General features: G+C 31.7%; 1 protein-coding gene across 17 annotated transcripts in view; it reads right to left on the bottom strand.

Annotated features, from left to right (window-relative positions):
* Positions 1–963: 963 nt before the first annotated feature.
* The window catches only part of MRP (Multidrug-Resistance like Protein 1), a 117,926-nt gene continuing 102,207 nt past the window's right edge, over positions 964–16,682 (bottom strand). For 7 of the 17 annotated variants that reach the window (XM_073969958.1, XM_073969959.1, XM_073969950.1 and 4 more), the window contains exons 12-16: positions 6,470–6,687; positions 5,887–6,390; positions 5,446–5,827; positions 2,005–2,192; positions 964–1,245 (exon numbers count right to left, since the gene is read on the bottom strand). In XM_073969958.1, coding sequence (XP_073826059.1) covers positions 1,203–1,245; positions 2,005–2,192; positions 5,446–5,827; positions 5,887–6,390; positions 6,470–6,687 — 1,335 coding nt within the window. In that variant the 3' untranslated portion in view covers positions 964–1,202. Of the gene's footprint in view, positions 1,246–1,679; positions 2,193–5,445; positions 5,828–5,886; positions 6,391–6,469; positions 6,688–11,694; positions 11,916–12,794; positions 13,016–16,682 lie in introns of those variants that run through there. The other 10 variants (XM_073969965.1, XM_073969962.1, XM_073969966.1 and 7 more) reach the window with 4 other exon arrangements.

Genomic DNA, 16,682 nt, shown 5'->3' on the forward strand with positions numbered 1-16,682 from the left:
ATACACAGAAGACCTTCCAAAGGTCTCCTATATACAGAAGACCTTTCAAAGGTCTTCTGTAGACAGAAGATCTTGTAAAGATCGTCTATATACAGAAGACCTTGTAAAGGTCTTATATACAAAGAAGGTCTTCCAAAGGTCTTATATAGAAAGAAGACCTTGTAAATGTCTTCTATTTACAGAAGAACTTTTAAAGGTCTTCTATTTACAAAAGACTCTCAAAGGTCTTTTACACACAGAAGACTCTTTAAAGGTCTTATATACCCAGAAGACCTTTCAAAAGGCAGGAGACCTTCTAAAGGTCTTCTTCTGTCAATAGAAGGTGTTTTGCTAAGAAGACCTTTGGGAAGCCTTTTGAAAGGTCGTCTGCATAAAGATAACTTGTAGAAATTATTTTGTCTATAGAAAACCCTAAAATGTTCCTCGATATTTAATGGACCCGAGAAAGGCCTTTCTGAGGTTTTCTAAAGTCTGAAGGCCTTCCATTTAAAGATGACTACTTCAGACAGAAAAGTCTTCTCCATAGACCTCAACAAAGTTTTTCTAAATAGAGCTGGCAAACTAACAATAGACCGACTATCCTTTTGATTGCTGTTGTAAAACAAGAGATATGTCGGTCACCAAAACAAGTTATTTGGGTTATATGTCACGAATTATTAAAAACATAATTCCTTCGGAGTCCCACATAAACAAAACTTTACCACAGTGATCAAAAGTTTGCCAGCTCTACTTCTAAAGCACTTCTATCGACAAAAGATTTTCTAAAGGCATTCTTTCCATAGCTATGTTATGTTCCATGTTATACTTTAACATTCTTTTGGAAAGTGAATACGGACTCCTTTTGGTCACATTATCCATTACATATCCCTCTCATAAAAATATCAAATATTTTCCCCAAAATTGCTTGTTGTTTTTTTCTAATTATTGTTTTCAATTTTTTAATACAAAAAAATTCTCTTGTTATTGCTTTTATATCCCTTTCTTTTATTACGTTTAGCCTTCCAAAAAAAGGATACTGAGGTAGTATTTACAAACATGTTTTAAGCTAATTTCATAACCAAAATATTATTTGTTTTGCTCTTCTTTTGTTTTGTTTAAGTAATTCGTTACGCATTTGTTTTTTGTCTACAATTTATCGCAGCACGTTGATTTGGACTTTTATATATTTTGAAAATATAAAATAGTAAACTACATATTTTTGTTTAGATTTCACTTTCGGAATTTTGTGTTGTTAAACGTTTACGACTTTAGTGATTAATTTGAAAAAAGAAGAAAAAATAAGAGAATTAAATTATCTTTCCATTTGTTTAAACCATAAAAAGAATCCAAAAAAAAAGTAACACCAAACGAAAACACAATTGCAAGCATGAAATCAATGATACAGATGATCACTGGAGGTGGTTTCCACAAAAGAAAAAGAGCCTTGGTTAGGAAACATTTTGTAAAGATTAAGTACTACTTAGATTAAGGCGGCAGTTTATATTCCTAATTGAGAATTAAAAAAAAACATACATAATAAATTTGCATTTCAAAACCAAAGCTCTTTTTTTGTTGTTGTCAAACTCATGTAGCGAATAAAATAGCCAAACAACAAATGACTTTCATAATCAAGAAAATAACCAAAACAACAAATTGCCAACGCAAATCAAAGCATAATTTACAACTAATTTCAAACTTCATTTGTTTTTTTGTAAACTTTTAACTACTTAGGCTATATGTTCGTGGGATTTCTCGATTTCTTGTGTTTTTGGCATGCTCCGGTGTATTTGTTGTGTTATATGTCTATGTGTGGTCGTTTCGTTTAGTTAAGATTCCATTCTATGGTATCTATGGTTCAGGTCTATGTATTATGTCTGACTGTCCTTTTGTTTTGTTGTTAGCATACTTTTTGTTGTTGTTGTTGTGGTTTCTTTAAGTAGTAATTAAGTAATAAATTAACACAGACTGATAATTAATTAAGTAGTTATAAGTAGGTAAGTAAGTAAAAAAAGAAAACACAATTACACTAGGTTTGCATCTTTAGCCATGCTATAGAAGGCGCTTTGAGAATTGTTCAATAGATTGGTGGGTGAATCGAATTCAGCAATTTCACCCTTGTCCAAAACGATAACTTTGTCGGAGTCCATAATTGTATTCAAACGATGGGCAATGGTTAGAATTGTACAATCGGCAAATTCGGAGCGAATAGTTTTCTGGAAGAAAAAGAAAAAAACAATTATTAAAATTTTTTTAGTAATAAGAACAAAAGATTTTAGATTACATTATTTGGAAGTAGATAAAGTGGATAAATAATTGGAAAATAATAATTTAAAGTGATTTTGGATAACGTGGATAACAATTTCACGTTGGAAAATAAGTTCACATTATTTGTATAACGTGGATAATAATTTCACGTTATTTGGATAATGTGGATAATAATTTCACGTTATTTTGATAACGTGGGCAAAAATTTCACGTTATTTGGATAACGTGGATAATATTTCACGTTAATTGGAAAACATGTATAACAATTTAACGTGATTTTGGATAACGTGGGTAAAAATTTCACGTTATTTGGATAACGTGGATAATAATTTAACGTGATTTCGGATAACGTGGATAATAATTTCACGTAATTTGGAAAACGTGGGTAATAAGTTAACGTTATTTGGATAACGTGGATAATAATTTAACGTAATTTGGAAAACGTGGGTAATAATTTGGATAACGTGGATAATAATTTAACGTGATTTCGGATAACGTGGATAATAATTTCACGTAATTTGGAAAACGTGGATAATAATTTCACGTTATTTGGATAACGTGGATAATAATTTAACGTAATTTGGAAAACGTGGGTAATAATTTAACGTTATTTGGATAACGTGGATAATAATTTCACGTTATTTTGATAACGTTGATAACAATTTCACGTTGGAAAATAAGTTCACATTATTTGTATAACGTGGATAATAATTTCACGTTATTTGGATAATCTAGATAATAATTTCACGTTATTCGGATAATGTGGATAATAATTTCACGTTATTCGGATAATGTGGGCAAAAATTTCACGTTATTTGGATAACGTGGATAATATTTCACGTTAATTGGAAAACATGTATAACAATTTAACGTGATTTTGGATAACGTGGGTAAAAATTTCACGTTATTTGGATAACGGGGATAAAAATTTAACGTGATTTCGGATAACGTGGATAATAATTTCACGTAATTTGGAAAACGTGGGTAATAATTTAACGTTATTTGGATAACGTGGATAATAATTTAACGTAATTTGGAAAACGTGGGTAATAATTTGGATAACGTGGATAATAATTTCACGTAATTTGGATAACGTGGATAATAATTTCACGTTATTTTGATAAAGTGGATAATAATTTAACGAAATTTGGATAACGTGGGTAATAATTTAACGTTATTTGGATAACGTGGATAATAATTTAACGTAATTTGGAAAACGTGGGTAATAATTTGGATAACGTGGATAATAATTTCACGTAATTTGGATAACGTGGATAATAATTTCACGTTATTTTGATAAAGTGGATAATAATTTAACGAAATTTGGATAACGTGGATAATAATTTAACGAAATTTGGATAACGTGGATAACAATTTAACCTTATTTGGATAACGCTGATAACAATTTAACCTTATTTTGTAACGTGGATAATAATTTTAAGTTATTTGGATAATGTGGATAACAACTTAACGTTGTTTGGATAATGTGGATAACAATTTAACGTTATTTGGATAACAATTTAAAGTGTTTTAGATAACGCGGATAAAATTTGAAAGATATTTTGGTAACACGAAAAATCACTGTTCGTTATGGGATAACGTGGATAATAAGTAAACGTTACTTGGATAATGTGGATAATAATTTAACGTTATTGGGATAAAGTGGATAATAATTTAACGTTATTTGGGTAACGTGGATATTAGTTTAAACTTATTCGGTTAACGAGGATAATAACTAAATCTAATTCGGAGAACGTGGATAATAATTTACGGTATTTGGATAACATGGACAATAATTTAACGATATTTGGATAAAGCGGATATTAATTTAACATTACATGGATAACGTGGATAATAATTTAACGTTATTTGGATAATGTGGATAATCATATAACATTATTTAGATAACGTGGATAATCAGTTAACGTAGTTTGGATATCGTGGATAATCATTTAACATGACTTGGATAACGTCGATAATCATTTAACGTTATTTGTATAACTTGGATAATTATTTACCGTTATTTGGATAACGTGGATAATCATTAAACGTGACTTGAATAACGTGGATAATAATCTAACATGACTTGGATAACGTGAATAATAATTTAACATGACTTGGCTAACGTGGATAATAATTTAACATGACTTGGATAACGTGAATAATAATTTAACATGACTTGGATAACGTCGATAATAACTTAACATGACTCGGATAACGCGGTTAATAGTTCAACATTCTTTGTATAACGTTTATAATAGATCAACGTTATTTGGATAACGTGGAAAATAATTTAAAGTTATTGGATAACGTGGATAATATTTTAATTTATTTGGATAATCATTTAATGTGACTTCGATAACGTTGATAATAAGTTAACATGACTTGGATAACATGGATAATAATTTAACATGACTTGGATAACGTGGGTAATAATTTAACATGACTTTGATAACGTGGATAATAGTTCAACGTTATTTCGATAACGGAGAAAATAATTTTAAGTTATTTAGATAACGCGGATAATACTGTCAAGTTTTTCGGACTTCGTGGATAGTATTTTAAATGTATTTGAATAATAATTTAACGCTATTTAGACAACGTGGATAATATTTTCACATGTTTTTTTAATATTGTGAATAATTTTTTCCCTTATTTGGATAACATGGATAATATTTTAAAGTTTTTTTTTTTGATAGCGTGAATAATAATAAAACGGTTTTGGATAACGTGAATAACATTTTCATGTTTTTTGGATAACGCGAATAACAATTTAACCTTAATTGGATAACGCGGATAACAATTTAATGCTATTTTGTAACTTGTTTTTTGTATAATGTGGATAACAATTTAACTTTATTTGGATAATGTGGATAACAATTTAATGTTATTTGGATAACGTGGATAACAATTTAAAGTTATTTGCATAACGCGGATAAAATTTGATAGATATTTTGGTAACACGAAAAAAATCACTGTTCGTTATGGGAAAACGTGGATAATAAGTAAACGTTACTTGGATAATTTGCATTATTTGCGTAGCATGGATAAAAAAATTCGCGTTACTTGCATAACTTGGATAACAAATTCGCATTGTTTGGACCACATTATTCCGACACCTCCAAGTTGTATAAAGTAGACAACAAATTTTTAGTATTTGTATATTTTGGATATTTATTGAATCATAATGAATTAACTTACCTGAATCAAATCATCTGTTTCCAAATCGACAGCAGCAGTGGCTTCATCCAAAATCAACACCTTAGTTTTACGCAATAAGGCGCGTGCCAGACACACCAATTGACGTTGACCAACGGACAAATTTTCACCACCTTCGGTAATTTCATGATTCAAACCCGATGGCAAGGACTTTACGAATGCCTTCAAATGCGATAATTCCAAGGCTTTCCAAATTTCTTCATCACTCTTGACTTCGAAGGGGTCCAAATTGATGCGCAATGAACCGGAGAAGAGGACAGGATCTTGGGGAATAATGGTAAGGCGAGAACGCAGAGTATGCAAGCCCAAGCTGGAGATATCGATGCCATCGATAAGAATGCGACCGCCGGCAGATTCAATGATACTAAAAGAAAGTTATATTGTTAGCATAGGATTAATGTCTAATGCGACTGGTTCACTTACCGGAACAAAGCCAATGTCAAACTGGATTTGCCAGCACCGGTACGACCAACAATACCAACTTTTTCACCACCAGCAATTTTGAAGCTAATACCACGCAAAACCAAATCCAAACCCTCACGATAACGTACCTTGAAATCTTCAAAGACCACTTGACCCTGATCGGGCCAATCACGTGGCACCTTGGAGTTTTCAATTTCCCATGGAGCTTCTTGTTTGGTCTCACCATATTCCTTGATACGTTCAACGGCAACAATATTTGTTTCAATATCCGAAGACATACGCACCAACCAATTCAATGTTTGGGTAACTTGCAGGGCATAACTGACCGAGAGACCAACCAAACCGGGATTTGTTTGACCACCCAATACGGCAAACAAAGAGGCAAAGAGAATAATTAAATTACCAACCATTTCCAGGCGAACGGCCAACCAACGATTGGCAATCAGTGAGGGATATTTGCAGACTTGATTTTTGTCGACTTTGTTATCGGATTCATCGATAAATCTGTAAGAAGGAAAGAGAATAGGGGATTAAGATGACTGCAAATTGGAAGATTTTTTGTTTTTTTTTTTTAGATTCTTACCTATCTTGGACGGCATAGGCTCTGATGGTTGAAACACCTGTTACAGTTTCTCCGAAATGTGAATAGATTGGTGATCTTGATACAGATTCCAAACGCATCAATTGTCTTGACGTGGCTACATAGAAACGTTGGGCAAAGTAGTAGAGGAAGGCAATTGGAATAATTACAGCCAAGAAAATGGGTGTGGACATGCTAATAACCACAATGGTGGCCAAAACCTGTTTATATATCCAAGAAATTGGCAAAGAGGAAGAAGAAAAATAATATATTAGTAAGGAAATTTGGGATTGCAAAAAGGAGAAAAGAAAGACATTTTATTGGTGAATTTGAAATGTGTGCGAAGAATAATGGTTATAATGAAGATTTAGGAATATTGTCATAAAAATTACGATGGTTTAGGAAAATATCATCTAAAAGTATAAAAAAGTTGTGGCACCATCAACTCCTTATAACCATTTTTGTCCATTTTATAAGGTATGAAAAAGATTTCAGTATTCCGCCAATAAAATGCCTTTGAAATAAAATTTATTGATCTTGAATGAAACATGTTTAGATGCTAATGATTTTATAATTTCCTAAATATAAATATCGAATAAATTATCATTACTTGATTTTTCTCTTTGAAGTAGTTTTGGTTTAAGAGAGTCTTTGAGTGTGTGGTGAAAACTTATGTGAGTGAGGTGTGTAAATGATGATTGTGTGACAAAAAGTTTAGATAGTTGGGGATTCCACTATGGTGACTTGTTTAGAAAATAAGTTAGGTTATGTTGAGACGTGACAACAACATTTGTCCTATATTTTAGATATTTAATATGTATGTATGTGTGTTTATATATTTTTAATTAGGTGTAGTATTATTGTTACATGGATATAGAGTTAAATAGCAATTTGGCAAAAGTTAAATCAGAAGAATAGAACAAGTTGTTATTCAGAATTATTTTAGTACCCCCACTAAGAATAGCAATTGAAAGTATTCAGATAAAGAGAATTTTTGGTTTAGAATGATGATTTCATGTTACATATATGGAGCATAATTAACCATTATTTGAATAACGTGGATAATAATTTAAGGATATTTGGATAAAGTGAAAAAAAAATTTCGCGTTATTTGGATAACGTGGAAAATAATTTCACGTTTTTTTTTTGATAACGTGGACAAAAATTGCACGTTAGTTGGGTAACGTGGATAATATTTAAAGTTTATTTGGATGACGTGAAAAATAATTTCGCATTATTTGGATAATGTGGATAATAATTTCACGTTATTTGGATAACGGGGATACAATTTTAACGTTATTTGGATAATATAGATAATAATTTCACGTTATTTGGAAAACGTGAAAAATAATTTCGCGTCATTTGGATAACATGGATAATAATTTCACGTTATTTGGATAATGTGAAAAATATTTTGTCGTTACTTGAAAAACGGGGATAAAGGGGATAATAATTTCACGTTATTTGGATAATGTGGATAATATTTTAACGTTATTTGGATAACGTGAAAATTTATTTCCCGTTATTTGAATAACGTGAAAAATGATTTCCCGTTATATGGATAAAATGGATAATAATTTCACGTTATTTGGATAACGTGGATAATAATTTCACGTTATTTGGATAATGTGGATAATAATTTCATGTTATTTTGATAACGTGGGTAAAAATTTCACGTTATTAAATAAAGTGGATAATAATAAGACGTGGGAAATAATTTAACGTGATTTTGGATAACGGGGATAACATTTTCACTTTGTTTTAATAACGTGAATAATAATTTAACGTAATTTGGATAACGTGGATAATAATTTAACGTTATTTGGATAATAATTTCACGTAATTTGGATAACGTGGATAACAACTTCACGTTTTTGGGATAACGTGGATAAAAATTTCTCGTTAGTTGACAACGTGGATAATATTTTAATGTTATTTGGATAACGTGAAAAATAATTTCGCGTTATTTGGATAACATGGATAATAATTTCACGTTATTTGGATAATGTGGATAATACTTTGACGTGATTTGAATAACGTGGATAATAATTTAACGTTATTTGGATAGAGTGAAAAATAATTTAACGTTATTTGGATAACGTGAAAAATATTTTCGCGTTATTGGGATGATGTGGATGATAATTTCGCATTATTTGGATAAAGGGATAATAATTTGACATTATTTGGATAACATGGATAATAATTTCACGTAATGTGGATAACGAGGATAATAATTTCACGTTTTTTCGATAAAGTGTACACAAATTTCACGTTAGTTGGTTAACGTGGATAATATTTTAACGTCATTTGGATAACGTGAAAAATGAATTCCCGTTATTTGGATAACGTGAAAAATGATTTCCCGTTATTTGGATAAAATGGATAATAATTTCACGTTATTTGGATAACGTGGATAATAATTTCACGTTATTTGGATAACGTGGATAATAATTTCACTTTATTTTGATAACGTGGGTAAAAATTTCACGTTATTTAAATAACGTTGATAATAATTTCACGTTATTTGGAAGACGTGGGAAATAATTTAACGTGATTTTGGATAACGGGGATAACATTTTCACTTTGTTTTAATAACGTGAATAATTTAACGTAATTTGGATAACGTGGATAATAATTTAACGTTATTTGGAAAACGTGGATAACAATTTAACGTGATTTTGGATAACGTGGATAATAATTTCACGTTATTTTGATAACGTGGGTAAAAATTTCACGTTATTTTGATAACGTGGGTAAAAATTTCACGTTATTTGGAAAACGTGGAAAACTATTTCATGTTATTTGGATAACGGGGATAATAATTTCACGTTATTTGGATAATGTAGATAACAATTTCACGTTATTTGGTAAAGTGGATAATAATTTCACGTTATTTGGATAACGTGGATAATAATTTAACGAAATTTGGATAACGTGGATAATAATTTCACGTTATTTGTATAACGAGGATAATAATTTAACGTAATTTGGAAAACGTGGGTAATAATTTAACGTTATTTGGATAACGTGGATAATAATTTAACGAAATTTGGATAACGTGGATAATAATTTCACGTTATTTGGATAACGTGGATAATAATTTAACTTAATTTGGAAAACGTGGGCAAAAATTTCACGTTATTTGGATAATGTGGATAATAATTTCACGTTATTTGGATAATGTGGATAATAATTTCACGTTATTTTGATAACGTGGGTAATATTTTAACGTCATTTGGATAACGTGAAAAATGAATTCCCGTTATTTGGATAATGTGAAAAATGATTTCCCGTTATTTGGATAAAATGGATAATAATTTCATGTTATTTGGATAACGTGGATAATAATTTCACGTTAATTGGAAAACATGTATAACAATTTAACGTTATTTTAGATAACGTGGGTAAAAATTTCAGGTTATTTGGAAAACGTGGATAAAAATTTAACGTGATTTTGGATAACGTGGATAATAATTTAACGTAATTTGGATAACGTGGATAATAATTTAACGTAATTTGGATAAAGTGGATAATTTTACGTAATTTGGATAACGTGGTAAATAATTCATAGTCATTTTAATAACGTGAATAATAATTTAAAGTGATTTGGAAAACATGGATAATAATTTTCCGTTATTTGGATAACGTTATCCAACGTGGATAATAATTTCACGTAATGTGGAAATCGCGGATATAAATTTCAAGTTATTTGGACAACGTGAATAATAATTTAACGTAATTTGGAAAACGTGGATAATAATTTCACGTTATTTGGATAACGTGGATAATAATTTAACGTAATTTGGATAACGTGAATAATAATTTAACGTAATTTGGATAAAGTGCATAATTGTACGTAATTTGTATAACGTGGTCAATAATTCATAATCATTTTAATAGCGTGACTAATAATTTCACGTTATTTGGATAACGTGGATACTAATTTAACTTTATTTAGATAACGTGGCTAATAATTCATAATTATTCCGATAACTTCGATAATTTATCGTTATTTTGATATCATGGATAATATGTATTGTTTTAGAGAATAATTTCACGTTATTTAGATAAAGTAGATAATAATTTCAGGTGACGTAGGGGATGAGAGAAACGTCCTGCTGACCGGTTTTAACATGTCAGGACCTATATTTGTCCCTCTTTCATCTTAAGTGGACACTGTCCTCCCCATGATGTCGCCTGGCGAATTTTGATACCGCAAATTAAGCTGTTTTCGATGCCGATGGAAGAGCAGTCGCCTTGATGCTTTTTAAAATAAAATTGTATTATTTTACGCCATGGCTCCAGCACTTCCACCCATCCAACAACGATGAAGCTGTCAAGGATTAAGCGAAAAGGAAAGATATTGAGTTGGCCTGGATTGATTGCAATTTGCAATTATTGTAGAGTTGGGCAATCTCGTTCAATTGACGATCCGGATCGCTGTCATCGTTCAAAGACGAATGAGTAACATCATAAAAACCAATGTGTGAAATTGAGTATACACAGTTTTGTCAATGAAATTACCGGTGTTCATTGAACGAGATAGTGATCCGGATCGTTCAATTGAACGAGATTGCCCAACTCTAAATTATTGTTCAGGTGCAAGAAACTGCAACCAACTTCCCTATTCATTGAACACAGCACGATGGGTTGTATTTCCATGCGAAAATTCAATTGTGCAATTAGTTAACGACGTAACGTAAAGTGACACGGTACATATTTTCGATTTCAAATGACAAGTATATTGTTGTTGGATGTTGTAGGTAATGGTAGATTAAAGGTAGAAACGGTCTGAAAGAGATGGTCTGTTAGAAACCGTGACATATATGACATACATTCAAAGAATATAGTCTACATTCACCTTGTTAATCTCAAGTTTTAAGGGTAAGTAAACATTTTTATGCTAGTCCAAGTACATAGTTCTATTTCATATTCCCAATAAACAAAATTAAATACAACAAAATTATATTCCATAATACAAATATTTCATAAAGTGGATAGTATTTTCGCGTTATTCGAATAACGTGGATAATTTATTGGCATTTAAACGTGTATATCTTAATATTATTCGGATTACTTTGATACATTTATCCCATATTCAGATATCTTCGAAAATATTATTCCATTGTTTGGATAGCGTGGATATGTTTATCCTATATTCGAATAATGTGGAACTTATAATACAAACTCCTTTTTAAATTCAAAGGAAATAAAACAAAAAACATTACCACAAATCCACACCATAGACCATCATCAAATAGCCTTGGCAATACCGTATCTAGAGCCTCTACATCTTTTGAGAATCTTGACAAGATACGACCCGATGGTGTGGTATCAAAAAATTGCATTGGCACACGAAACATATTCCACAACAGTTTACGATGTAGAATAAGACCAGCACGTAAAGCACCAAGCCAGGGTGTTACGGCAACACCATAGGAAAATAGAACTGTGAAAAGGCAAAAGAGGGAAATTGAAAGCGTTAAGGTTGTTAGGGGCGCCACATCTAACATATATATGTGTTTTCGGAAACAAATGTTGGACCTGGATTAGAGACATTTAAATGCCACAGCACAAGTAAACAATTAAGGGTTTTATAAGCTATGAGTTTAAGACTAATTCTAGAGAACTAATTTGAAGACATGCATCATGGCGTTTTACTCTTCTCCGAAATTGCAAGGCTATGAACACGAAAAAACTTTTGATTGGGTTAGTTTAAAGAGGGAGGTTGTTGTTAGTTAGGATAGTTGTAGAAAATATTGAATTCACGCTTAAACCACTTAGGCTGCTTAATGTAGGCTTTGAAGAAAATCTTATTCTATTTCAATCTTATTCGACTCCAAGTGCTAAGCAGACATTATTGGTTTTATATTTGTATTTACAGAATGAAGGTGCAGGAAGAAGAGATCATAATAGAGAGGCATAGATATTTACAAGTAAAGAACAAGAGGATCGATCATCTTAATATAGTATATGGTAGTATTAAATAATATTGAACAAAGAAATATCTAAGAAAAGTAAGGATCTACTAATATTTAATAAAAATAACTACATTAGCCATAAAGGATCGGCTTATTACCGCTAGGTGTAACCACACTTATGTATAGAACTTTGAAGAATCAACATTTTCTGATTAGAGAGTGGAAACGATTTTTAACATGCATAACTATTGAAAAAAATCTATTCGAAAGTGGTAGTTGGTAGTTCGCCCATTATTATATATTTTTATATACATAGGTAGTTATAGGACCCCGGATATTTGGTGTGGTGTTGTTCTTGTAACCAGTGTAAATCACCTCAAAACATCATCAACAAAAAATGCATTTACCTCAAATAAACACCAAATATAAGCATCAAATAGTTCGGGTAATGTTGTATCTAACGATTCAATATCTTTAGAGAAACGTGACATTATACGTCCCACAGGTGTGGTGTCGAAAAATCTCAATGGTAAACGCATTACATTGACTAAAAATTCTCTATGAAGTACCCGACCAGCTCTGAGGGCACCCAGCCATGGTGCCATGGTTAGACCATAAGATAAAATGCCTAAAAACAAAATAAAATTATAAAGAAAAAAACAAAAGAAAATGGAAAATATTTTTTCTGGGAAGGATAAGGAAGGGAATTGAAAAGGCATAAAATCTTGGGTACCTTGCAAATCATATTTGTAATTTAATTAATATTTTTTTCTTTTTGTTTAATTTATGTTATATTTTATAATCTTAACTTTGGGAATCTGGGGGTTTTATAGGTTAAGGGATTACCTCTTATAAGTTATGTGAAGTGTTTCAATGCAAACTTTTGTTTCATAACCATTCGAAATTAGTAGTAAAAATTTGTGGTTAGTAAGATTTTCAATATTTTTGCAAAAGCTCTACACACATTCAGTTGGTATAAAAGGAAGGTTTAAAAAGTGTAAAATTAGTTGGTTTTGTCCTCACTAGGGTGTTGGTAAGATGAACATAAAATTTGTTTTCATTTCCATTCAATTTCAAATCTACAGCCTTTCCCACAATAAAATGATTAAATACCTCAATTTATAGTCCAGAGAATTCCCAAAACAGATTCAAGATACAGTAAGCCAGGCCAGTAAGCAAGCAATTTCTTCGTAAATAGTGATATTTCACCCAGAAAGCAGTTGAAGTTGGAGGGAGGATAATCATTCGAATGAAGTGGTGATGTCTAGTGTGGATTCCTGCTGCTTAAAGGGTTCAACCCCATGGCGTTCCTGCCCTGTTGTTATATACCAATTGTGTTCAAGTGTTTGGCCATGTTCATCACATTTATCTGGTGCGGAGGAGCATTAGCTAAAGCTCCTGTATTTCGATGACTCAGATAGCTGATTGATAATGCAACTCCATATTCAAGCAGAAGGCTCTCCCGCGGTTTGGGTACAACCAGTCACCAGGATACTCCCATGAGTGGAGCGCCACCAATCGTCCAGTGGGCTAGTGGCCCAGAATCATTCGAATCATTGTGTCAATTGCAATAGACAGAGATTCTGAGAAATATACACTCAAACAATATTTCGCCTTTTCAATAGGTTTTTGTTACAGCGGAGCGGACCTAATATTAAACGCGCTGGATGAATGCTTTAACAACACTGATTATTCTTTATTTTTTATCATCTTATGTTCTATGTTATCCTATCACACTAAACTACTTATCGCACAATGTGGTCTAATCATATTTTGTTTACCCCCGCAAAGGGTCGTTACATTTACAGACAGACCTACAGGGTATAAGTGCGCACTGCACTTAAGGCACTCATAAAACTAAAACTCATATTTCCTTAGCCTATACAAATATGAATAAATGCATTAGAAATGTAAATAGTTCGAAGTCGTAAATGCTCTTAATAGTCGTTTACACAAGACAGACTGTCTTGCATATACAACTCTGATTTACTAACACATACCTACATACATTTGTCGTTTGTCTCCCAGCTGTCCATCATTTTTTCAGAGACAGTAGGCTTAAAAAATTTTTGATGTTTTTGTAAAAAAGAAATGAAACGATAATTGAATTGTGTTGAAAATAAAAGAATATGAACAAAAACAAAATATGTGAACGGAAAACAAAAAGAAATCGAAGATTTTCATTCATAATTTTACAACTGTTTTTGCATTTGTCTGGACGCCTACGTCACACAGACAAGTTTTGGGTTTTTGACAATCAATACATGTACTCAACTGTCCTGTCATGTGTAAACGCAGGGTTATCATAAATATGACAATAAAATTTATGATCTATGCAAGTAAAAGATCTTCTAAACCTAAACAAAACCTAACCATCAAATTATTATCAATACGAAAATATTAAAAATATAATTCTGATCGACTGTATTTCGATCAGACAGTTTCTGTAGTGCGATTCTCTAACACATTTTTTGAGTTACCGACAAAAATCGGTAAAATTAAAACGCAAAATTATGAAAGAAAAACTTTATAAAAAAGTTGGCAACACTATTGCTATCGGTAGAACTTAACTACTACTATTTATTCGTCGCTAACTTACCGAAAAACATCGGTAATTACCGAAATTATAAGCATTTTAATTTTACCGACAATTGTCGGTAACTCAAAAAAATGAGTTAGAGAATCGCACTACTGATCATGAATTGGTTCTTGTCGATTATTTCTAGTACAGAGAATTTCAAAAACGGATTCAAGATACACTTTTTTGTTCTCGATTCAGACTTCCACAAGTCTGTTCCTTCTAAATAAATGCAATTTTATTATTTTACACCAAGGCTCCAGCACTTTCATCCATTCAGGTCAACGATTAAGCGGAAAAGGAAAAATGTTAAGTTGGCCTCGATTGAATATGGTCCAGGAGCTAGAAACTGTAACCAACTTCGCTATTCATTGAACACAGTCCGAAGGATTGTATTTTCATGCGAAATTGCAATTAGTTAACGACGTAACTTATGACCGATGGTATCGTGGCACCAAAAAGGTGAATTTATAGGGAATTTGAAATATCTCGCTTCCAAATTTACCCTTGGTGGGTTGAAGACTAGCAATAATTCGGATAAAACTAAATCTTAATTGAAGACAAGTACTATCAACTAAAATGGGATAGAAGAATTGATGTACATATGTATGTAGGTGGAGGACCCAGATATTCTATGTGGAATTCTTTAAATGATGCTAAACTCACTGCTCATTAAAGTTTTTTTTTTTCGTAATTTTAATCATTAAGTTAGTGTAGACGTCTTTTGTTTGGATGAACTCAATGCTCGTTGTATATTTTTGTTTCAATTTTGATGTCGTAAAACAAATTCATTTATTTAGGCTATTGGCGCTGAATCCAGTGTTGCCGAATTTGCTGATTTATCGTCATTTTGACGATTTTTTGGCCCAAATTTGAAAAATGACGATATGACGATTTTATGGTCCAAAATGACGATTTTTCACCTATGCCAGAAATGCATGATATAAAAGACGATAACTACATTTTGACCAAAGTTTCACGAAAGATTTTAAGGAAAGCAATGTTCCAAACTCGATTTTTGAGCTTTTTAATGTTTTATAGCAATTTTAAGACGGATTGGCTATATTTAGGCACATATCTGGAATACAGGTATTTTCATAGTTTTTGCCCCACATTCAAATTACATCAGCTGTAAATTTTCGTTTAGTTTGGTTAATGGATGAAAATCTTCCTTGAAAAGTTTTCGAGATAAAATATTAATTGTATCTATTTTGTTGCAAAAAATGTGAGTCCAGCTTTATTAACTTCCTATTAATGCCCCCTTTAAACTGTCAGCCAGTTTTGAATGACAATTTTTATCGATTTCCGACTGCCCAACAACCAAAATGTACGTGTACCGACAAACATGGGCGGTCACACTGTCAAGAAAGCGATTTTTGAGCTAAGCTGTAATTCAAAATAACAATGTGTACCCAGCTTTACCATGCTGCATTACTGCAAACTCGATAACCATAGGAAACTATCATCTACTGAGTGCTGTTTTTATAGGGTATTTAAGTGATATTGGGTTAGATTTATTGCTGTGGGTTGTATATCTTATGTTGCCAGTCTCATTCACAAAAATATCAGCGAAAAATCGCATTAAACGGTAACCAAACCGAGTTTTTGACTACGTTGACGATTTTTTGACGATTTTCCAAATTTTAATGACGATTTGACGATTTTTTTTACGATTTCCGATCAAAAACTGTCGGCAACGCTGGCTGAATCCCAAAAT

Source organism: Musca autumnalis, unplaced genomic scaffold, assembly GCF_047663935.1.
Source record: "Musca autumnalis isolate F117 unplaced genomic scaffold, ASM4766393v1 scaffold_2, whole genome shotgun sequence".
NCBI classification, from domain to species: domain Eukaryota; kingdom Metazoa; phylum Arthropoda; class Insecta; order Diptera; family Muscidae; genus Musca; species Musca autumnalis.